The sequence below is a fragment of the Gadus morhua genome, chromosome 1, assembly GCF_902167405.1.
Source record: "Gadus morhua chromosome 1, gadMor3.0, whole genome shotgun sequence".
Lineage (NCBI taxonomy): Eukaryota > Metazoa > Chordata > Actinopteri > Gadiformes > Gadidae > Gadus > Gadus morhua.
The window spans coordinates 12,075,085-12,100,645 of record NC_044048.1 but is presented as its reverse complement, the minus strand read 5'-3'; the positions used below and the strand labels follow the sequence as shown (position 1 = coordinate 12,100,645).

Genomic DNA, 25,561 nt, shown 5'->3' with positions numbered 1-25,561 from the left:
TAATTAATTGTTCACGGGGGCAAGCATCTTGCATTGTGCACGTTTATTTGTGAGGATAAACATAAAAAGATTTAAAATAACCTTTTAATCACTAATACATATTGTCGAATTAGTGAAATGCCTAAAAAATTAATCCATATTTCATGCAAATGTCTCTCATCAATGCCATATCTTATCATTGTTTTACATGAAAGAAAACATATCCAAATATGTTGCATGTGACATGTTACATATCAGGAGATGACACACATGACACATTGCATGACGGTGGATGCGTGACACCTCAGGAAGCGCTCCTCATTTGGGTCCGTTGGGTTGGGCCGAGGACTGCCCACTAATAGACGGCTCTAAGCTTCAGAAGCGCCTTGTGGTCTGTCACCGCCATGCCAATACCTCTGCTCATTACCCACACCGCACAGGCTGCCAGTCAAAAACAGTTACACGCCACTCACACTAAAAATAGCCAGCGTTAGCAGTTAGCTGTTTGTTTTGTGTGTGTTTGTGTGTGTGTTGTTGTTTTTTTAATAGCTTCAGCTGAATAGTGTCAAAACAATGTGTTTTTTCAGCATAACTTCCCGACAACTAACACTACCGCATAATAAGGGATTGAAAGTCCTTTGAAATAAATGTATCCCTTTGGCTTTACAGAGAACGCCTCTTATTGGCTAGCAGCTTTTAATAAGTGCTACCAAGATAGATGTACCTCAGCCAGGCACAGCAGTGACATCTTTTAATGGTCACTTTGGCATTGGCTGTCATGTGTGTCGCAATCCACAGGGAAAGGTGTCGGTGCGAGTGCGGCTGTGTTTCCACGTGCACGTGGGGCACGCCCGAGCGTGTAGGCGAACAGGGGAAACACACTGCAGTGGCTTTACAAATACATCATTAATGGGGAACAGGGATGACAGATGGATCACAATGATAATTGCAAATGTGTGTGCGTGCCTGCTCTCCCACTGCAGCAACGCTGCACCTGTTTGTGACTTCTGAAACCCAGCGAAGCCCAAGAACTCATTTCTTTTTAATGTACAGGATTGAATGCAAAATCACAGCGTTAGATTTGATCCTTTCTCACCGGATCCCTCGAGGCCCCATCTCTCTCTCTCTCTCTCTCTCTCTCTCTCTCTCTCTCTCTCTCTCTCTCTCTCTCTCTCTCTCTCTCTCTCTCTAGTTTCACAGATAAAAAACAGATGGCGAGGAGCTGAGTCATGTGACCCTGCAGCCCGCTGACCTTGGCGCCGCTAATCTAACACTGACCCTTCACATTGATCCAACATTAACAGCTCCCGCCGTGCGACGCCAAGGCTCCCGACCGGCTGGCTGCGGTGGCGGCGGCGGGCCGCGAGAGCCTCGGAACAAATCACCTGGACGTGCAATTACCTTACTCCACTGTTATTGTTCTCCCTCTGCAGGCCGCAACCTTTCATTCACGTCCAGGAATTAAAGAGGTTTCCGGGTTAATTAAGTTGACGGACAGCCCCCATTGTGGCCGGTGTCAGCGCGAGTGAAACACTTCTTTTTTTTTAATGCCTTTTAGTCCTGAAGGTTGACTTTCTTTCTTTCTTTTTTTTATATTGTTTCTCGCTATTTTTTTAAGCAGCACACTTTGGAATTGGACTGAATGAGAATGATGAAGAGTGAGTGAACGTAAGGAGGAATGAGGGAATCTCTAAGACAAAAGGCATCTCAGGTCTCCATGGAAGATATTCATAATATTGTGAAAGAGTTTTATGTGTATGCATATAGATTTATGTGTGTGTGTGTGCGTCTGTGTGTGTGCTTGTGTCTTTGTGTGTGAAAGTGTGCATTTGTGTGTGTGTGTGTGTCTCTGCGTGTGTGTGTGTGTGTGTGTGCATGCGTGCGTCCCTGTGTGTATGTGTGCATATCTGTACATTTGTTCAGAGACTTTGTATAATCTGGGAAAAATATTTAACATCTTTCCCTGATTGGATTTTAATGTGTATGTGTGTGTGTGTGTGTGTGTTTGTACGTGTGTGTCTGTGCGTGTGCACCAGTGTGTATGTATGCAGGCATGTGAGCGCGTGCACTTGAAGAGAGACGAGCCAAACCTAAAGTTTAATCTCGCCTTGAATCTAAACACATACCCAGGGGGGAAAGGCCTTCTTCCCGGGGGTTAATCAGTGGATTAAACCGCGGCCCGGGTCCCATCTTTCAACCGTAACCTTTCGGTTGACAGTGGAAGTGGGAGTCGCTGTCCCGGAGAAGAGGCTGAAAGGTTGGAATTAGTGTCGTTGCATTGCGAACGGTGGTCTCTCTGGGTGTCATTTGTAGGGGCTGTTGCTGCTGCAGCTTTCCCAGGCTGCCTGCCTGTATCAGTGTGCTCCTAGTGGAGGAACGCCATCTGTCCGGGCACTCTCACTTCCCTCTCCGCTCCCTCTCCCTCTCCCGCCTCCTCCTCTTCCTCCTCCTCCTCCTCCTCCTCCTCCTCAGCAGGCTGTTCCCGACAGCTCTCCTTCTACACACACGCACACACACACACACACACACACACACACACACACACACACACACACACACACACACACACACACACACACACACACACACACACACACACACACACACACGCTCGCACACCCTCACACACTCAGACACACATGCGCACGCACACATCCGCACGTAGACACACACACACTCACACACACATGCAGACACACTTGCAGACACTCACCCACTCAAATACACACACAATCACACATTGATACAAACACACACGCACAAACACAAACTTCCACACACTCACCCACTCACACAGACTCACTCACACACACAAACAGATTCACAACCTCACGCAGCCGCTTTTCTGGGCTCAAATGTTATGCATTAGTGCATTTTTGTTACATTTCACAAACGTCGGGTACCCACCGTTTACACTGTATGTTTACCGGGGGGACCAGAGTCAGTACTCACGGCGTTGGGTTGCTGGTGCTCCAACGCGTTTTAGGGGGAATGTGCGCTCTTCCTACGGCAATCATGGAAGCTAATAGAGGTAAATAGAGTACATGTAAGAATCAGGCTGGGATAAATCTGTCTATTGGATTGAATTAATGAGAAGTAGCCTGCCCAGGCCTGTGGTGTCAACATGGCATGTTTCAATTAGAGCGACATAACCCGGCCTAATCTTTTAATTGAACCAAACAAATATCCAATGGGTGACGCCATGATATGCAGTCCTGGATACCACACATTATTCTGTCATGGGTTTTATGATTTTCTTGCAAATAATGTTTATAGTGTGTGACCAAGACCGCCAATTGAATCGTGACATGTTACTGCAGTTACTACAAAATGGTTCTAAAGTAGGTTTATAACATATAACGTTTGCTAATTACAAAGCACAACATATCCTATCATCAACACATTCTTTAGGAAGTTCTCGAATCAACAAGCTGAATTTCAAACTCAAAACTTCTGTGGTATTATTCTGAGTCTATATATCGTTCGACATTGTCACAGAGACAAACTGGAGGGCACCCACCCGCTGGGTGTCATTTGCTGTTGGCTTGTGTGAAGGCCTGCGTTGGTGGACAGAGAAACTCAGATGTGTCTGCGGTCCTGTCACACTCCCGTCTCTCACCTCTCCTCTCCTCTGCTCCTCTTGCTAGGGACATTAGTCACTGGATAAACTAACTCCATATTATTTTAATGATGTATGGAATGCATTAATGATGTGTGTGTGTGTGTGTGTGTGTGTGTGTGTGTGTGTGTGTGTGTGTGTGTGTGTGTGTGTGTGTGTGTGTGTGTGTGTGTGTGTGTGTGTGTGTGTGTGTGTGTGAGTAATGTGCAGGTTAAGATTATGGTTTAAGTGTCATGTTATTCATATCTTCAGAGAGAGAGAGAGAGAGAGAGAGAGAGAGAGAGAGAGAGAGAGAGAGAGAGAGAGAGAGAGAGAGAGAGAGAGAGAGAGAGAGAGAGAGAGAGAGAGAGAGAGAGAGAGAGAGAGAGAGAGAGAGAGAGAGATACTGTTTATTATAATGGTGGCGAGCAAACATTTTGTCGTGACATTCACTGTTAACGTTTGATCTACTATCAGCTGTTCTGTTGTTTTGGGGCTCGGCTAATCCGTTCCCCAAAGACTTTTGCTTTTTTGTTTTTTTCCGACCAGTCTGTTGGATGACGTCTCTTCAGCGAAGGTGGTGAAAACTCGGCACCCACGGTGATTTCCTCGCTCTGACTCATTCGTTTCGTGCGCGCCTGCCTTGCAGAGCCAAACAAACCCAATGTTATAATTAGTTCCCTTTTTTCCCCGCGTACATTTCTTTTTTCGCTCAATGGACGCTCATCTAAGCACAACGTTACGGTCCAGACCAGAGGCTTTCTGAACAGGACCCGGGTGGAGAGCTATACTTGGGGAGCGTCTGAGATAACGCTGCGCTCCTATGGAGCTCCATGGAACGCCACCGAGTTCCGCCGGTCAGAGGATCGACGTGTTTCATCTCAGACTCATCTCGTGCTGTTTGGTGTCATCAAGCCGGCTTGATGTTTGACTCTGGTACAGAATCGGTGGAGACGACTTAAGGCTACTGTGTGCTGTTTGAAAGAACGATGGCTTTCACCGAGGGGCAGTTATCTTTGCGTGCAAATGTTTAGTTTTATTGATGTTTTCTAACGGATGGATGTCGCCTGCTTCTCCAAGGAAACTGAATCGTGTAACAAGGCGGTTTAATTCAACAAGCTCCCGGGTCCAAGGGGCGCAGTGGGAACGGTGGGTTGCGACTGGTTTTCTTCAGCCTTCTTGTTGAATGGTGACCACAATGGTTCCGCGGTAACAAAAACTTGTTTGCCTTTTCTGGGGCTTATTTTCTTCCCACAGCGGATTTGCAGACGACATTAATATTTTAGTTTTGTATATATTTTCTTTGCTTTCCCTCCGCTACAACTTCTTCCTACTGTGAGCAGCAGGCACCATGGCACGCCTCACCAGCCCGGGTCTGAACATGAACGTGTGCTCGCTCTGGAGAGCGCTGTGGCTCATGAGGACCGTGGTGGGGTTTGCGCGCCCGCAGGAGATTTACGCACCCCATTCCATACGGATCGAGGGCCAATTGACCCTCGGGGGACTCTTCCCCGTGCACGCGAGGGGGGCCGACGGCACGCCGTGCGGGGACATCAAGAAGGAGAACGGGATCCACCGGCTGGAGGCCATGATGTATGCGTTGGATCAGATCAACCAGGACGAGCAGCTCCTGCCCAACGTCACTCTAGGAGCCCGCGTGCTGGACACCTGTTCCAGAGACACGTACGCCCTGGAGCAGTCGTTGACTTTTGTCCAGGCTCTGATCACCAAGGACACGTCAGACGTCCGGTGCACCAACGGGGACCCGCCGGTGTTCGTCAAGCCCGAGAAAGTGGTGGGAGTCATTGGAGCGTCGGCGAGCTCGGTGTCCATCATGGTGGCCAACATCCTGCGTCTCTTCCAGGCAAGTTTTTCTTTACAATTATTCAGCGATTAAAACATATATATATATACATATGAGCCTGAGCCTGTGTATGAATGAGCCGTGTGTGAAAGAGTGGCTATTACTTAAACGAAAGAAAAAGTAAAGTGCCATTTCGTTGGGATCTCAGCTTGTATCTTTCAGTATCTTTCAGGGTTATGTGGTGTGTGTGTGTGTGTGTGTGTGTGTGTGTGTGTGTGTGTGTGTGTGTGTGTGTGTGTGTGTGTGTGTGTGTGTGTGTGTGTGTGTGTGTGTGTGTGTGTGTGTGTGTGTGTGTGTGTGTGTTTTGGAACACACCGATGAGGTGAAGAGCCGTGTGGTGCTGAAAGAACAGCTCCCTCCGGCCCCGTCCACGTCTCGCTCTGCGGTGGATTCTAATGCGCGGTTCACGGACCGGTGACAATTTGACACTATCTTACCCATCCACCACCGAGTCCCCCTTTAGAAACTGTATCTCTGCCGCCACAGCTGTTTCCATGCGATTGTATCAGTCTCTTGTACTAAGTTGAGCTTTTTGGGGATTAATATAACGAATTATTGTGCGTATGGCGTATTGAACTGTTGAGTAAGCACCCTAACGGAAACACCGTTGGTAGGCCTGGAAAATCATTGTCTCCGGTGGCCTAATTGAGTAAAGGCGAGGTAAAGACAGAAATACAATCACTAATGTGAACAGGAGTATTATGGCTATAGAGCCAGTCAGACACCCAGGGCGAGGCAACCAGCAGAGCAGGAAGCCTCAAAATGAATAATTAAAGACAAATCCTCACAGCAAACTAAGTAATTACTTGAGATGTGGTATGCAGGGATATCTGCAGTATCAGCCCATACAGTATCTTAACCTCCTGCCTACGCCAAGAAGGACCATCAAATTTGGGTTGTTGCAAATGATTTGTGGTCCCACACACTGTAACCCACGGTCACAGGGCGTTTTCTGTGTTCTCCCCAGATCAATTACACAAACCAAAGGCCTGGACCTAAGTGCCTGTTTAACAGAAAATAAGGAAGTACTTAACATGCTTTTAGCTCCAACCATTTACCAAAACACACGTCCACAAATACACACAATCACGCAGAACCCTTCTTCCATTTCACAACCGATCAAGTTGTTAGCAGACCAATGTCCTCAGGCCCATTGATCTTGGCCCTCCCATTAGCTGGTCACAGCCCTGTCGCCCGCAGCAACACAACGAGCTGGGCCATGACTCCATCTCTACTGTATTGTTTGTGATCAGTAATATATGGACTTTGTTGTAAATTGTATAGACACACACACACACCCACACACACACACACACATATGAACGCACGCAGGTACACACAAACACGCACACACTTGCATGCGCACCCACATATACACAAATGCGTAATCACGCACACACCTGTGGACACCTGTGAGGGGTCATCATGGGGAGGCGGGGGGTACGTCCCCTTATCATGCAACCATTCTCCTTCCCCACTGGCCCCAGGTGCTCCATCAGGTCTGTCAGGGCCCAGCTGAGCCTGGTGGGGGCTGGCAGCAGGGTGATTGGACGGGGGTATGGGTGCGTTGCTTTGACAGGACTGTCGGCATGGTAATCAAGCTCAGGGAATCAAGGGAGTTTTGACAGAGCCTGTCAAGCACCTTCCTCCCGCGTTCCTGCAAACCCCCCCCCCACCCCCCCACCTGCTCAGTGTACAGCTGTAGAAGGCGGGTTCTGAGTGACTCCCCTGCAGACATAACCCCCTCAGAGCCTACGGGCCGACCAGGAGACACTACACACTAACAAGTCTGTACTCTCTCCACGCTGGACGGTCGTAGAATCTCACGGCTCTCCGGGGAGGTGACCTACGGTCGCTGATCGGCTCGGGACGGAAAGTAAGGAAAATAAAAGCAAGGAGGAATGATGATGATGTTCTCATCATCCCGGGCTTACAGAACACTTGTACCTACTTAACACTGTAATCCGTAATGCAGTTCCTAATTAGCATGTTGATGTAATGAACACGTGCGCTATATCCTACACGCTAATCCACCTGGCACGATGACAAATCAGCGCCGTCAAACGAAACAAACAATCAGACAACAACAACAACCGCCACCCCCTGTCACAAAAAAAACAACAATTTCCCCATCCCTGAAACAAGTGGCTATCAAAGGTGATCAGAGCGGCAAGTGCTTTGTCTAAAGCGAGCTATAATGTGTATCTGCCTGACTGGCTTCCTTAACAGATCTAGTCTGGGGGAACAAAAAGACCCTTCTGTCTTCTCTTAATCTCATTCCCCTTACCCCCAAAATTGGCGCCTGCTGCGGGGTCTCTGATTGGCCGCGCCACGTGCTCCTCATCACCCCCTCCTCGTGGCCGCCTCCCCCTCTGAGATAACGGAGCGTCAGGAAGGCTTAATAGCCTACGTCGATTGTATTGCCTCCCCCAGCGTCCAATAGTAAATAGAGCCCCTCATTATTCACAATATGAGTGGTTGCTAAACAGCTAATGTTGGCAACGGGTTGGATTTTCTTTTTCTACCCCCCCCCCCCCAACCCTCCCGGGTACCCAAGAGTGTTGATCAATACTGTTGCCATGGTGAGGCCAATTTGTTCCTGAGATGTTTTCATTTGAATGCCTTTAAACGCCTCCCTGCTCTGCTGGGGATGAGAAACAGCGTGCCACACCGGGGCCAAACTTTCTGAATCCCTTCCAAGAGCGGTTGTTATCCGCGTCACCTCTTCCTTTGACAAATGGTTAGACGCTGCGCTCTGTTCCGCGCAAACAGCTGGTCACACGGCACAGACCAGAGCAGCGAATGTCGGTCGCTGCATAAAATATACAACAAACTATAAACAGCGCATGGAATATCGGTCACGCGGGGTAGATTATTCCACCCTCATGACGTTTCAGTCGGGGCGATCTCTGCTTTCAAAGTGAGCAGAGGAGGAGAGTGACGTTGTGCTGGAGGTGGGTGAAGGTGGGGGCTCCAGCCTGCCGTGGGCTGGGTCGGGGCTGGGGCCCCCGGCGGACCGGCTGTCTACAGTAGTGATGCATTGATGTCCTCTGCTCCAGCAGCCTGACTGGCCCCGACGTCAGATTCTCCCCTCATCGCTGTGATTGATTTGAAGGATATTGAAGCTCTGCTCTGTGATCTGCTTGGTGTCGGCGTTCAAGACAGCGGCTGACTGGGGGAATGTAGGGGAAAAACAAGGTGTAGAATAACAGCCATGGACAAACACGTCTGCCTTGTTTCAAACAAAGCTGCCTCGACCCCAGCCCAACCCCCCCCCCCCCCACGAAGCCTGACACACAGCGGAAGGGGTAGCGGGTCAGATGGGTCACCTGTTTGATGTTCATCCTGTCGATTCCTAATGCTCAGTGCGATGTAAAGGTTTATACTGTCTCTATACAGCAACAAGTGCTGTGGACACACTGGTTTCACTCTACAATGGAGAGTAAAGGTTCACATTCATTAAGATCAGATACACACCGCACGCACGCACACACACGCACGCACATGCACGCACAAAAACACTCCGATTACCCTTTGAAAGCATGACAATACGCGGGTGACTTGTGGATTTTTCTTGTTCTGTGTCAGTGGTTTTCGGAAAACAGTAGCATTTTCCTATGAAACCTGGCTTGCTAATTGGCCAGAACGCTGAGGGTGACACGAAGAGCATGCTCAAATTTCCATCACTAGCCCCCTAAAACACTGAATGCATAATTTATTCACTCATTCAATTTGGGCTCCCAGAAGTGTCTACTTATCAAATATCAAATGAAGCTTGTGAGCTCGACTAAAGAAATTTGCTTCCTTGCTGACAGTCATAGCGAATGGGTTTTCTGAAGCATTAGTTCTGCTGAAGGGTGACATATGCATTCACACTTGGTACACTTGTCTAGGTTAGCGATTTAGTATCAATACCAGGGTTGGGGTAATCTGGGTCCAACCAGTTTCCAGTTGGATGGAGTTCATGCACCAGTTGGTTTCCAGGAGGGCATGCAGGGCCTTGAGACGATGTACAGACAGACAGACACACACAGCTGGATAACCACACACTGCTGGGAGGCTACCAGCTCAGTTCCCATGAGGCACTTTGTTATTATCGGATATGTATGGACATCCATGCATGTACACATACACAAACACAAACATACACACACATGCAAGCTGCAGATACATACAAACGGTTTTGAATAAGAAAAAAAACAAAACATTACAATCCTGTCAATTTGTAAGAAAGGAAGAATGCTAAATGTAGCTGTTAAACCGAATGCCTGCAGACGATTTTGAAGCCAGTCCTTGTTGAAACCATTCATTTGAAATAACTCTCTATGCTCCGTGAGGGACGGGAGAATGGTGTTTGAGGCGGAGGCGTGCTCGGGGCCCGCTGCAAAGGAGTGCGGTGCCATTTATCTGGTTTGCAGAAGCAGTTAACAGGAGAGGAAACCCCATTATGTCCAATCCTCTTAAGCCGAGGAGCAGGCCCAGGTCTCGGCAGGCCCCGGCATAGTCCACTCGCTCATTCCCTCAGAAAGGGAAAGGCGTCTGTGATACCCGGAGGAATAAGCCAAGCCGTGCTGAAAGTCATTACCATAGGCTTTATTGTTGAGCATTTGAACCAACTGAGGTGCGGTCAGTACAATGCTGCAGGCTCAGCCTTAACGTTAAGACTCGGTCTGGCATTACCGGGGACATTCTCAGAGAGGATAATGCCACTGTTTTTTAAGTCAATAGCGCTACTTAATAGAATGCACTACTTAGTGTTTCCCCAAACCGCATGCTCTGTGCTTTTGTTTTAAATCAGAAGAAGATACCTTTCAGACATAATCTATTTTTGCAAAAATCTATTTAAGGATTGTCTTTCTGACTCATTTGTTCTGTAACCCCCTCTCTCTTGGCGTAAAGAAAACACTTGCTCCTCGATTGGCTAATTTGAGTGACCAACGTGACAGCTGACAGTGGCTCTCTGCTGTGGAAACATGCAAGCTGTTCCACTTGAAGCAATGGGACGGTTAAAAGAGAGAAATACAAGCTTTTGATTAAAGTCGCACAAATGGGAACCCCCACCACCCCGATCCTAAAGTACTCTATTTCCACATTCACAACGACCTTAATCCTTTAATTCACGTGCACGCCTCGAAACCTTCCTTCTTCATCCTGATCCCTCTCACCCTTTATCTGCCGCTCTCTGTTCCCCCCGCTCACGTTTCTTTTTCCCTACATCATTCTCATGCAAACCTATACCGTCCAAAACAACCACCCATGCATCGCACACATTCCTCAAATCTACATTTATTCCATGGGACGCGTTGTGCAGTTGGCTGACAGCCCAACTAAGTGGAAAGTGCAGTGTTCATATGGCTAACTGAGTGCCGTCCCTCCAGGGTGGTGGCACTAGATTCCGCTAGTAGCCAGCCCTCCGTGCAAGAGAGGCCTGATACCAAAAGACACGCTTGAGGAGGGGCATGGGGGCAATGTAGGACATCCCGGTTTGACATGCCTTCTTTCTGGTTGACTGGAGGGAGACAAATGTATTTGATTAAGGAGTATATCACGGATGTGATGCAAAAGTTGTTGTGCTTGTGTAGGGGTGGAAGCTTCTGCACGTGGGCGTGCTTTTGTGCGCTTACAGTAAAAATACAGTGTAGCTGTGAATGTAGGTGTGGTGAATGAGTGTCGTGCCTCTGTTGGGGGACCCAGGTGCATGCTCGCAGTTATGCACGCTCACAGCCATGCACACTCCAAGCCGTGCGCATTCCCATCCGTGCATGCTCACAATAAGCCGACACATTGTAAAGTCGTTTCTTTATCATCAGCTGTGCTATTACTGCAGGCCCTGCGGCTATGTTGAAATAACTTCCAACAACAAATAATAAACTGCCGTAGCATTTCACTACAAATTCTCGCATTCACATGCCAATGCCGTATTAGAATAATCTCAAACCCCCTCTGTACTGTTGGATTTCTCTTTCATTTTCTTCTTTTCTTCTTTCACATTTCATTTTGGTTGTTTTTCCGCTTGTGAAATCGCAAACCATTAGGGATTCTGAATGTAATTATCCAACGCTTGCTTTTGGAAGTATGCATCCTCGTAGCATGACTGCGACATGGGGCTCTGTTTGTGTGTTCCTGCTCTTGCTCTTTGGAGCTTGAAAAGTGCATCGTACCGCAGAAGAAAGAATTGTCAACAGGAAAAGTATTTTCACATGCAAATGAAGCCTGTTATTGTGTTTTTTTGTTGCAGCGCTCAACAGCCTAAATCTGACAGGCAGACTGATTGGAGGGGAACAGAAGTCAATTAGAGTTGACATGGTGAATGAAAAGATGGTGTCCTCCTTCCCACTGTGTTTGTGACTTTTTAGCTGGCGGCCATTAAGGTCATCTTGGGGAATTGATAACGATGAGTCTAGTGTGTCTTATCAGTGGAACCGTATCCATGGAAGTGGATCACTAGCCTAGTCTTTTATCACTTAAATGAATACTTCACCGATACAGAACCGGCGTTCTATCATTATAAAATCGCTATTGTAATCTAAAAAAAAAAGATTTTTTTTCCCTCAGTCTAAACCAGTCTTCCCTTGGCCCAGCTGTCCTGATCTAAATTTCTCCTGACCTGACGTCAAATGATGCGTTTGACGTCATCTCAATAAAACTTTGCTTGCCTGCTAGAAGGGCCCAGGACTACAAAACACTGCCTCCGCAAATTTGCAAGCCCGCCAATAAGGAATGAGGGGGGCGGGTGCTCCCATACGATGTGTAAACACAATGTCCGATATGTTTCTTCACCGCTTAGCACGAGAACTAGACAGACACAAACTTCCGACCATGGCAGAAGCAAATTTGCAATGGGAAACAGCCGAAGTGGAGACCCGTGTATTGATTCTCCAGGGACGTCGGAGAACCCGACGCAGTCGTTTATTCATAATATCATCTCAAACGACTGCGTCGGGTTCTCCGACGTCTCTGGTTCTTCCACTTCCACATCAATCTGAAGTAGACTGATCTGTGACCTGGAGGTGAAAGGGATTGTTGACCGCGATTGTCGCCCGCCGGAGCCCGACAATCACGGGTAACAATCCCTTTCTCCTCCATGTCGCGGTTCGCGGTTCCACCTCAATCTTCTGTCCATCACCGAGTCAAAGTGATATAATTGATTGCATCACAAGAAAACCGTGAACAAAGTACACTTCAATATATCCGTTTTGATCTTAAATTTATGTCTGTGTAAATGATGTTGAAGATTACAGGAAGATATCTTGATAACATATTTAATTCAAATATTTGTGCATGTGTGTTTGACTGTGTGTGACTGTGTGTGTGTGTGTGTGTGTGTGTGTGTGTGTGTGTGTGTGTGTGTGTGTGTGTGTGTGTGTGTGTGTGTGTGTGTGTGTGCGTGTGTTTTCATGTGCGTGTGCATGCATGTGTGTTCCTGTGGTTGCATGTGCGTGCATGTATGCGTGCGTGTGTGAGCATATGGGCAAGCATGCATGTGTGTATTTGTGTGTACAAGTGTGTTTGTGTGAGTGTGTGCGCGGGTAGGATGCTCTGAGCTTCTGGAACTGCATCACCAAGGATGTGAGCAGTGGAGGGCAGCCCAGCTTGACAAAGCCGTTAACGTGAAATGTTAGCGGAGGCCCATCACACCATATGACATCACGCAGGTTTGTCACAGTCTGTCTGGGCTCTCAGTAGAGCTCCAGCAATCAATCACGTGGGAGTTTCTTAGTGTTGTTCTGGAGCTGCTTCAGATCACAGAGTGCCCGCCAATTAGTCGCAATCGTGTTTGATTAGTTTGCTAAGTTCTCCTTTCGTAATATTTTTGTCCCCAATTAAACCACGGCTTATCATCAGTGCACCAATAGCGGCAATAAACCGAACAATGAATCATATTCAAATAACATGTGAAATGTTCATGTTTTCAGTAAAGTTGCTCATCTCATGATTAATAGTACAAGGCCTTTCAGTGCAAAGGCGGTTGATTCCCAGTTCTAAAAGTCCTGGCATATTTTATAGCTAAACCTGCAAGCTAAAGCTGCAATTAGTTTAAATCTGATCCAAGAACTTCTATGGAAATCTAATTTATTAATCTAAATGATATTCTCCCTACAAGGCCATTTGTAGATAAAATATATTCAGCCACTGCTGCATTAAAAATGTTTTCGAATGTACTGCGTGGCATTCAATATTAAGAACATTCAGGGCGATGTTGCACAACATAGAATCACACCCTCTTTTATTTATTATATCTGTTAATCCTGAATCCCCCATTAAACAAGCCTACAGTGTTCAGGTCTTTCACCTCCGAATGCTAAGCTTCCAATACTATTGCATTGCGAGTGTGAAACTCAAGCATCCATTTAAAAGTAAAATATCAGTGCTGCATTATAGATAACATTTCCATCCTTCCCTCTACTGTGTACCATTCATGTGTATTGGTACGACCCTGGTTTCTGAAAATACAGCATTTGTAACATTTTCATTTGAAATACCCAAAATAGCCCTCCATCTACAGCTTTGATTTTTCCCAGCCGTTCTGAATGGCTCATGTCCAAGTTTCTCCGGTGAAACCGTCATTGGTTTGAAGCAGAGATCACTCTGCCTTAAGCTGTCCCTGACAGAGCCACGCTCTGCCGGTCGGTGGGATATCCATGTCACAGCGACACACCGAGCTGCAAACAATTCTCACATCGGAGGTTTGAGGGGAGTTCAATCATTAGTGGGCCCTGCCTCATCCCCGCTAAGCCTGGTTAGCCTCACTGAGGGTAATCGTCTGATCTTATGTCTCTTATGCATCTCTGAGTGTGGGACTGGGAAATACATTGCTCTCCGCCCCCCCCACCACCCCCCACCACCCCTCACCACCCCCCACTGCCCTCCAGCGGCTTTGACGCTTCCATTCGAGAAGAGATACCTGAAATATGAGTGTTAACGGAGACACACACACAGAACATTAAATCATCTCCCCCCCATTAGCCGAGACACGTGGTGTGAAAAATTGAGACCTCTGGTCTTTAGGTACACAAGCCGTCTTCTTTTGTTCCATCCTTTTCGCCAAAAAAAAGAAAGGAAAATGTAAAATTACCCTTTGTCCTCTGCGTCACGTTTACGATCAAGAGACCAATGAGGCGTGGAGCCGGGGAAAACACCTTGCATACATCAACACGACAATTGTATAGAATAAAAAATAAAGCATGGATGGGCGGTGAGGCAGAGCAGGGGCGATAACGGGGAGGAGGTCGTATCCTTCCATGATGTATTCTACTGGCTCCATAAAGAACAGAAGAGGGCCCAGGGACACAGCCGAACTGGGGCTGGCCACAAATCTCTCACTATAATATGTGTTAGGAAATCTCCTGGAGGAGATAGCAGGCTTGCAAGGGAAGAGGGGATAAATGCTTATCAAGGGTTTATTCAAAATCTCATTTTTGTCTGGGTAATGTTTTCGAATGTGTATCGTCCTAGCAGTCTAGTCTGATATATCGAGTAATGTAGCAGTAGAAAAAGCCGATTGTATGACGATATATGACGAATATGGTGATTGCAATCAGTGTCAGTAATCCTCTATTCTCAAGGCTCATGTTGGGATCTGTGTGTTGAATGACAAACAACTCAATGTAAACATATTTTCAGCCAAAGCATAAGCTACAGAAAGCAAAGATACAACCGAGTGTAGTCTCGATTCCAATACGGGAGCACCACAGCCATGTGTGCTGTCAGAGCTCCGGGCTATCAGTGAACCGCTTCTCTGGGACTCAGGGAATTGTTGTGATGCACTTCTGAAAGTACCCCCAAACCATTTATTTACCGTCACTGTTCCTTAGAATCAACGTCAAAGGGAAATGGGGTTTTGATTGGCAGTGAAATATGAAATAGATCGACGTTGATGGGCCTGCCGTTCCCAACCTGCACAGGGATTTGGCGAGCCAATGACTGGCGTGGACCGCACTGCAACGGTATACATCACGCAATCTCACACAAAACGTACAGCTTTGAACTTAAATGCAAGCTATTTGTAGTCCCTAGCTGTCAGAACCATAATTGCAGACACTTACGCTGCTGACAACTACAAATGCATTGCAGACGAGGCCCAGTCAATGGCAAATTCGAGTGGGAGATTTAAAGTATAATTCTTTTCACAGCTGTCACAACCCACATAACGAAATATCTTTTGAATTCAAAGTTTCCGGCTCCGCCAGCAGCAGCAGCAGCAGCACACGACAGAGCGGCTGAATCCCCCCGTCTCGGCGAGCAGAGTCATCTATGTTTTATTCTATTACATTCTGCTACATGCATCTCAAGCGCGCGACGCAGAGTGCTGCACGGCTCAGGGGACAGAGTAGGGGGCTATCTGCTATTTGCCCGCCGTCGCCATCAGGAGGTAATTACATGGGCCTGTGCTGAAGAAGGCTCGGGAGGGGTGGAGCGGAGATAAGATCGGGGTGAGGGGCCGGGGGGGTTGGGTGGGGGGGGGGGGAGCTCACTGCCTCCTGCTTTTTGCTTTTGTCTGCGTTGTTAGGAGTGAAATGGGCCCGCTGATGGTGCTCTGGCAATGCTGAGAGAGAGAGAGAGAGAGAGAGAGAGAGAGAGAGAGAGAGAGAGAGAGAGAGAGAGAGAGAGAGAGAGAGAGAGAGAGAGAGAGAGAGAGAGAGAGAGAGAGAGAGAGAAGGAGAGAGAAGGAGAGAGAAGGAGAGAGAGAGAGAGAGAGAGAGAGAGAGAAGGAGAGAGAGTGTAAAAGGTAGGCAGCGACTTGGAGGTGAGGGCGGTAGGGGCGAGCGAGGGGCGAGATAGGGGGTGACGGAAGGAGAGCGTGTCACACAGGAGGGTGGAAAGGAGGAGCTGGGAGTTGCGATGGTTGAAGGGTGTTATGGGGGATGGGGTAAGGAAGGGGTTGTGGGAAGAGAGAGAAGAAGAATCATTGGGATGCAGGTCAGGGCGGCTGCGGCAGGCGGGGAGGGAGGGAGGGAGGGAGGGAGATAGACAATATATGTGGGTCGGGGCGTCAGGTGTGGGCAGGGGAGATATGGACCCCGTGCCAGCGCCTCCTTGCTAAATTATGTGTCAGGGCGAGACAAAGACGAGGAGGAGCGGCGGGGCGGGGCGGCCAGCAGCCGTCGTCTGATCTAGCGATGTGTGTCAACACACACACACACACACACACACACACACACACACACACACACACACACACACACACACACACACACACATACCTTTACCTCCACCCCACATACACACACACACATATATATATATATATATATATATATATATATATATATATATATATATATATATATATATATATATATATATATATATATATATATATGTATCTGTACAGATACATACACACACAAAAATTGACATCTAGGGCCCCAATTGATGCTCACCCACGCACAGAGCATCACTATATATACTGTATGTGCTGATGTTAAAGTCACAATGTGTATGCTTGAGACCCTCCCAGTCAGCAGGCAGGAGGGAAACTTTAAAAAATGATATAACAGTGATCTGCCCACTCTAAGGGGTGACGCATACTGGGGTGGCTCGGCTGAGCGGTGCGACTGGGAGGGCTTTGGGGAGTGTCGATAGTAAGATTCTTGTAAACAAAGAGGGAGGTATGGGCTGGCCAGCCTTTTTTTATTTGTGGAATATATCATTTATCTGTATGTGATTTGATCACATTATTGAAATCATTATTGATAAGCACTGACATTAGCATCAGCATCAGCTGACAGCTATGTCTGCTAATTTGAAGCTACGAGCTCATTGAAAGGTTACGCATTTATACGCGTTATTAAAACAAACGATATCGCTGCAGTAGAGGCACAAACACACGTTGGGATCGAGCAAAATAATGTCTCTCTCGTCGGCAAGGTGTTCATCCTTGTTGCTGTAATTATTATCTGTGGTTTGATGCGCTGCTGTGTAATTATTGTTTATGGATATAAGCCACATATGCTTCATATTGTTCGAGTAATCAACAGAAAATAGAAGAAAAATATGAAGATGTCAGAGCAGCACTGCAGAGGAATGAAAGCTTGTGTTGAGTGCACTTAGCAGTCGGGGGAAGAAAATCAATAACAAAACTATCTGTAATGTGATAGCCTGTGGATGGAAAGGAACACATCTGAACACTTAGTCACAAGCCTGTGGGCTATGTTCCGTTCATAATGTGTATGCCGTTTCTCCCAATACCTGGGTGAGAATGCATATACTCGTAAACACGCACCAACTCACACGCATACGCACAAATGCAAACACATACACACACACAAACACAAACACACAAAAACACACGCATAAATACACACGCACACACACACACACACAAAAACACACGCATAAATACACACGCACACACACACACACACACACACGCACACAAACATTCACATGATGATCAAGGCTGCTCTGCACTGAACTCCATTGTTCACTGCAGGCTTGTGATTCCTCGTCTTTAGTCCATAAAGAGAACAGGAGCCGTGGAGTCAGGTCTTAACGGGGTTCTGGCTCCGGGTTTGTGATAAGTCCCATGAGCAGCAGACTTCAATGATGCGCCGTTACTGCAGTGTGTTGTATGCCTTGTAAAAGAAATGAGCAGAATATCTGTGCTGCTCGCCCCTCCGCCTTTACTCACGGGGGAGCTCCCGATTGCAGCACCCTCACCTCGGTTTGGCTCTACCCCACCACCAGCACCCACTCAATCCAAATCGCAATTTTGTCGAGCACCCGCGGGTGCTTCTTATTTTGGGTGGTGGTAGTGTGGGGGAGGGGGGGGGGGGTATTATTTGATACTGCAATGCGTTTGGAATAGCAGCAGTGCTCGTTTGCCAGATGGGAAGAAAAGAGGGCCAAGCAGGGCCGGTGTCGGCGGGTCGGCCAGGCTGTCTTTGCGAGCGGGGCTCCACATACTCCCCTCCCACGCGCCGCCGCCGCCGCCGCTCCGGCTCGGCTGCTCGTGAGGCGCTCCCTCCCTCGGTCAAACATCCTCTGCGTGAGTCATCGCCAGCTCCTCTCTCCCCGCGGAGGAGCCCTGCTGGGTGTCTTAAAATACGGAGGCTGGGGCCCCGGCGCTCAGCCTCCAGTTGCCCAGGGGACCGCGGAGGGAGGGAGGGAGGGAGGGAGGGGGGAGAGGGAGGTGTGGAGGTGAGAGAGGAGTGAAGAGAAGGTGAGCGAGAGCCGACTGGGAAGGAGAGAAGAAGCGCAGCGGGGGTGGTGGTGCTGGTGGTGGTGGTGCTGGTGGTGGTGAGAAGATGTAGCCCCGCCCACCTTGCTGCGTGCATGTGGGACGCTCCGGAGAGCCACGGAGGAGAGCGCTGTGGGCGATGCAGGAACGGCTGGGTCACCGGGGACGTTGCTTAAGAAGTAGAGTGAAACATCACGCTAAACAAGTCCTGAGTTTTAAAACTTGATGAGGAGGAGGTGGTGGTTGAGGAGGTGGTGGTGGTGGAGGAGGTGGTGGTGATGGTGGTGGTGGTGGTGGTGGAGGAGGTGGTGGTGGAGGAGGTGGTGGTGATGGTGGTGGTGGTGGAGGAGGTGTCTGACAAATGAGTGAAGGAAGGAGCCCCGAGTTCGACAAGTTGGCTTTGAGTAAATAGCGTGTTGATCTAGAATGGGAGTGAGTGTTGGTGGGGGTACGAGAGGTAGCATGATGGATAGAGGGATGAAAGGATGGAGGGGTAGCAGGGTTATTGTAAGAGGCCAGAGAGAGAGAGAGAGAGAGAGACTGGAGGAGAGCTGGTTGTGGCTGATATGTCTGGCAGATGACTGAGGGCAGATTGGTCTTTTTTATTTTTTCTTCTTCTTTATTTGGGAGGGGAGGGCTCTCTGGCAGTCCCGTCCGCTCACGGGAAATTTCTGCTGCGCATCTGTGTGGGCGTGGCCTCGTTCAACCACCTGACAGGAAGGGAGGGGGAAGACACAGAAGGGGACCGGTGATCATGCTGGAAATAACACACACACACAAAGGCACACGCACTACACACACCAACACACTCATGCACGCACTACGCACAATCACACACACACACACACACACACAGACACACAAACACACACACGCACACAAACCCGCACGCACCACGCACGCTCACACACACACACACACTAACTCACCCACATGCACATACACAAACACACACACTCAAACACACACACACTCACCCACATGCACATACACAAACACACACACGCACACACTCAAACACACACACACACACACACGCACAGGACACACATAAACACATATACGCTCACAGAAGCGCACACACACACACACACACTGTCTGAAGGGACTTGGAGACAGAGGCTGGGCGACGGGCTGTCACAAGGAGGGTTTGAGGAAGAGGAGTGATGAAACACGGGGGGCCCCCTCTCCCCCAAAAACACAGGAGCTCCAGTGAGCGTGCGAGGCACAGATGGGCAGGGGGAGAGAGAGAGAGAGAGAGAGAGAGAGAGAGAGAGAGAGAGAGAGAGAGAGAGAGAGAGAGAGAGAGAGAGAGAGAGAGAGAGAGAGAGAGAGAGAGAGAGAGGGAGGGAGGGAGGGAGGGAGGGAGGGAGGGAGGGAGGGAGGGAGGGAGGGAGGGAGGGAGGGAGAGAGAGAGAGAGAGAGAGAGAGAGAGAGAGAGAGAGAGAGAGAGAGAGAGAGAGAGAGAGAGAGAGAGAGAGAGAGAGAGAGAGAGAGAGAGAGAGAGAGAGAGAGAGAGAGAGAAAAGAGAGAGGGACATAGAGAGAGAGATACAGGGCCCACAGGAAGACAGGGGAGAGGAGGTGGAGCAGGAGGAGGAGTAAATGGGAGGGTAGAAGCTGTTGCCTTTTCCCTCCCCACCCGTGATCCTTTCCGCGGGTCGTGTTGGAACTGCCATGCTCTGGTGTGGAGAGATTATCAAAGCTGGGCCCGAGGTTGCGTGTATGGACACAGTCGTTACCTCCTCCCTTGCTGACAAGACTCACTGCCATCTTGATATGGGGCCCCTCCTGCTCCGAGGGCCCCTCCGCCGCCACGACGCAGGGCGCTGAGGGCCCCGTGATTCATGAGGAAATGTGTAAAAAACGGCATGAAAGTTTGATTCAGTTGAAAGGGTGTTGAACCGTGAATGTTTTTTTGGGAGGGCCTTAACAAGTCGACAGCGAAAATAAATGTTTTGGCACACCACTCAAAACTCCATTAAACTCCATTCAAGGTAGAAGTTTTATTGCAAAGAATTTCTCGAGCGTATTAGTGAACTTTTGCATACACTTATGCATGCACAGTATGTGTGCGCGTGTGTTGGCGTGTGTGTGAGTGTAAATCTATGTGGGTATGTGTAAGTGGATGTGTTGCCGTGTGTGTGATTGTGTACGTGTGTGGGTATGTGTATGCGCATGTGTTGCGTGTGTGTGTGAGCGTGTGAGTGTGTACGTATGTGTGGGAGTGTGTATGTGCATGTGTGTGTATATGTGTGTGAGTTTTTCTGTATGTCTGGGTATTTGTATGTTCATGTGTTGGCGTGTGTGAGTATGTGTATTTGTGTTTGCATGTGTTGGCGTCTGTGTCTATGTGTTGACGTTGACAGGCGCGTGGGGGTCACTGCGGGTCAGTGAATCCACCGGGCCACGCCGGGTGACATTGGGTTTGCTTTGGTTACGCCATCAACACACTGAGAAAGTGTTAGCGGCGGTGTCCCTGCACGGAGAGATGTGGGGATACACTTAGCAGCTAGTCATGCAGTAAATGGAGGAGCAGGGCCTTCCTGCACGCCGATGTGCCTGAACACCCTCACCTCCGCGGACCATCTATTCTAGGGGAAGATTCAGCCCTCTGTCACTCAGAGTTACTGGTTTGTTTTGGCTCTTTTTTGCTCCCACCAAGATGGAGACCTGCAGGGTTTAGTTTGTGATACCTTCTCTGGGTAACGGAGCGTGGGGAACGTTGATGCAAAATGTTCGGCTGTTTTTAATCGCACTAGGAGAAAGAAGCTTTTGTGTGAAGACTTTTTGGTGTTTGATATATTAGGACGCCAGCAGTGGTGTGATGCTGTCTCTTTGGGCTAAGCAAAAAAAAGAAATGCACAGATGGCGAGGAATGTTGGAAGACATTCATATATCGGTTTAGACATGTACAGTTACTTTACTTAACAAAATTAAAGTAAAAAAGACATGGATATAATATAAATGGTAAGTATACATACATTCATATACATTTTTACATATATATATATTCATATACATATATATTATAGATAAAGGTCATTTGATTATTTTAGAATAAGCCGGCTAAGTGTTAAAGCCTAATACCCCTACCTGGCTTATTGCATCTTCGTCATGGTGCTTGTGGCCTTCTGTATGGGAAATTGCATTGAGAAGGCCAAGGAACACTAATTATGTTCCCAGAGCGCTATAATGCTGCAGCGACGATTGCTAACCTTTACATAATCTCACTTCTTCACCTTTCCTCTCAAACAACCTTTGTCAAATTCTCATTTAATGTCAGTAAGCAGATTGCTGCCATGTTCCTCTTTCTACTGTCTGTCTGTCTTTCTGTCTTTCTCGCTGTCTCTCCGTCCATCTCACTCTCTCTCTATCAATTTCTCCAATTTTCCTCTTCTCTTTCACATTTTCAGTATTCCTCTGAGATTGACCCGCTCTTCGCTCTCTCTCTCTCTCTCTCTCTCTCTCTCTCTCTCTCTCTCTCTCTCTCTCTCTCTCTCTCTCTCTCTCTCTCTCTCTCTCTCGCTCTCGCTCGCTCTCTTATTCGCTCTTGCCCTCTCTGTCTGTCTCTTGTTCGCTCTGTATCAACCCCTGGCCAGACTTGATATTTGGATTCGTATTCATGGAAGAAGCGGGCACTTGGTGGTGGCAAATCAATACAACAGCGTCCCCTATAACAGACCTGTGTGTTTTCCTCCCATCGATCCTGTCCACCCTGATACATTCAAGAACAAGCCAGGCCATTAGCCTTTGCAACCCTTACCCTGATCTATCCTGCAAATGACAGGGGCCAGGCAGCGGCCTAAGGTAATTGTAACATTGAGAATAGTTCTTCATCAGCTCCTATCTCTTAGTTCCCCATGTTCAATTAAAGGGCTGTTGTTGTTGAACGAGCCATGCAGTTCGTGGCAGACTGTTCGACAAACTCCTCAATCGGAGCCTTATTCACCAACATCGGGGGAGGATATTACCAGGTTCATTTCTTAGACCACCCATCAAGAGATCATAGGCGAAGCGCTGTTGCATTTCTTAAGTAATCCTGCAGCAAACACAACATCAACAACCCCCCAGTACTGGGAGTGCCTGCCCCTATGGATTCCTGAAGGGAATATAAGTCCTGCATCTTGATGATTCAGTGCATGATAAATATCATATGATTATAGTAATGATAATAACGAGAAGAAGAAGAAGAATTCTAAATAAATACGATATTTCAATATGATTAAGAGGAGAAAAAACATGGTAATAATGCTATATAAACAAACATTAAAACATGAATGCTTTAAGTCCATTAATAGAATGTAGGATTTCCTCATTTGACCATTAAATGACCGCAGGTCTATAGTTTAAACTTTCTTGTATGAACATGGATTTTGTTGAAGAAAAGGGTTATAGATCCAATGCAGTCTTGGGAAATCAATCAAGCAAGGGTGACCAGGAACTGAAAAGTTCAGCTCTTCAGAGCTTGTGATCTTCTGAGGAAAGACATAATCAACTTCTGGACAACCGTAATTGAATCCATGTATCATTAAATTACAATCTCACGTCCTCCAACATTTTCTCCCTATTATAGTGGCCAGAGAGGGGAGAAACAGCAGGTATTAATTTTTAATCAGACTCTTTATACAGTCAGAAACTCCCATCATAATTCTAGCTTTAGTTTTGGCCCCTTTGGGATGTTTTCCACTTCTTTTCAACTCTTAAAGTGTTATGGTGATGATTAGTGCATCACATGAATACCAGTGGCTGTACTGTTAGCGAATACAAATTGGTGTGGACATATGTAATCTAATGTTATGAGCGTAGAGACTAAAGCACTGCCAGAGCTAGTAGAGAAACATCACAAAGTAAACAAAACAACAAACAAACAAGAAAGAAAGCAAGTAGTATCCTTGAACTCAAATCACATAAGCTCTCTGCCCTGAACACCGGTGAAGATGGGATTTTCTTCCACAAATCCATGAACCCATTTACAGAGTTGCGCTACATAGCATCACAGATCATGTCGAGATTACTCGTCCACAAAGGAAACCAAAGAGCAGGATTCAGAAAGGCAGTATTTATGTTGGTGCATGTTTGAATCTAATATGTTATTTTTCCGTTGGCTTTTCATCTCTTTTTCTTTCGCAATAACCGTGTTCATTGAATTCATCTTTCACAGCTCAATGCAACACTTTCCCCCCTCCAGCTGTGTTGTTTACCAGCATCTACCAGCATCCAAACAGCCACCAAACAGGGTGGCTGTTTGGCTGCTTCAAAGAGACTAGAAGCAGGTCCCCACTCTGCACGCTTTGATTTGTCTGCTCTTCTGCGGCTGACCCCTTCCGAATCGCAGTGTCAAGCTAGCTACAGCTCACGCTCTGTCCAGGGACCTCGCTGTGGCGGCTCCACGGCCCCCGCCAGTGCCGTGAAATGTCCTCATTCCTGTGTTTCCCCCCCCCAGTGTGCTGCGGTGTCTCATCCCTGTAATGGAAATAGATAGCGTTTAAACAGAGCCCCGATTACCCCGCCTGTTAGGGGATGTGGGGAGCGGGTGAGTGGTGGGTGGGTGGGTGGGTGGGGGGAGGGGAGGGGAGGGGAGGGGATGGGTGGTAGTGGTAGTGGTAGTGGTGGACTTTTTAAAAATACACCAGTGTGCTTCTACCTGGCTGCGCCCACCTGACTGATGGCGGTTGCCATGGCAACGTCGCGCTGGGATGTCAGGAAGTGGTGCTACGGCAGGACAGGTTGTTAATCAGCAAATAAAACACCAAAATAAAATCACAAGAAAGGGGATGGTCACACTTTATCTTACAGTGTCGGGTAACAGGGTAATCACACAAGGAAGTACTGTGTATTGAGCCATGTAACAACATGTCACCGCATGTGTAACAACTGTATGGAACAGCATAGAGTTCCTAAATGGGTTAAAGGGGTAGTTCGGAATTTTGGACATAGGGCCTGATTCCAAAGTGAGCATTGGTATTCTATATCACTGGAGACAGTTTTCAACACATTTCATTCAGTCCTTCTAGTTGCAGAGTTCGCTCGTGCTAGGCTAGCGCAAGTCAACAGGAAATGCTAGCCTGCTATTAAAAACAGTCTTACCCACTCCACAGTACACCCGAGGTAAATCAATTATAACGACAGACTATACATCTAAATGTCTGTTTATAGAATAAAGTTAGAAATAAAACCAACCTTGCATTGCATTGCATTTTGAGGGAATTGCGGGGTCTCAGCAGCAGTGTTTATATTCCTGTACGTAGGCTACGGCAGCGGCGGACTGATACCTAGGTTACCTGCCGCTGTCATTGCTACAAACGCAGAGTACAGTGAACGAAGGAATTCTACAAGAGTATTCAATTAACAAGATATGGCCACGTTTGGAGGAGTTAGCGATGCATCTGCTTTTGAAGACGATTATGAGGAATTTGTTGTATCCAACGAACCGTACATGTACGAGCCGGTGTTTTGATGTCAAAGCCAGCAGCAACAAGCCACAGTTGAGTCCTTTCTGGATCTCGCACTGGAAATTGGTGGAAACTTTGTGGTGCCCATCTGTACCGTTTATTTCTACAATTTCTAAAAGCACACTGAACCATCATGTTGCCTAGTCGTTCAATTGCGCTTCTGTCCCACGCTTCTCTGTTTACGTTCTTCTGTCGTGATTCGGTTACAAACCTAACCAGCGCATAGTAGAATTCCGCTTCTGCTGAGAAAGTAGTCCCTCGATGATTCATGCGATGCATGGTTAGTTTTATTTCTAACATTATTCTATCAACACAGACATTTAAATCTATAGTCTGTCGTTATAATTGATTTACCTCGGGTGTACTGTGGAGTGGGTAAGACTGTTTTTAATAGCAGGCTAGCATTTCCCGTTGACTTGCGCTAGCCTAGCACGAGCGAACTCTGCAACTAGAAGGACTGAATGAAATGTGTTGAAAACTGTC

The 25,561-nt window shown here is 47.6% G+C and overlaps 1 protein-coding gene across 1 annotated transcript in view; it reads left to right on the top strand.

Moving 5' to 3' along the window:
- Positions 1-4,001: 4,001 nt before the first annotated feature.
- LOC115549543 (metabotropic glutamate receptor 7) overlaps positions 4,002-25,561 on the top strand; it is a 51,181-nt gene continuing 29,621 nt past the window's right edge. Inside the window, exon 1 of the mRNA XM_030364814.1 lies at positions 4,002-5,441. Within this exon, the coding sequence (XP_030220674.1) occupies positions 4,929-5,441 (513 nt within the window). The 5' untranslated portion in view covers positions 4,002-4,928. The remainder of the gene's footprint in view (positions 5,442-25,561) is intronic.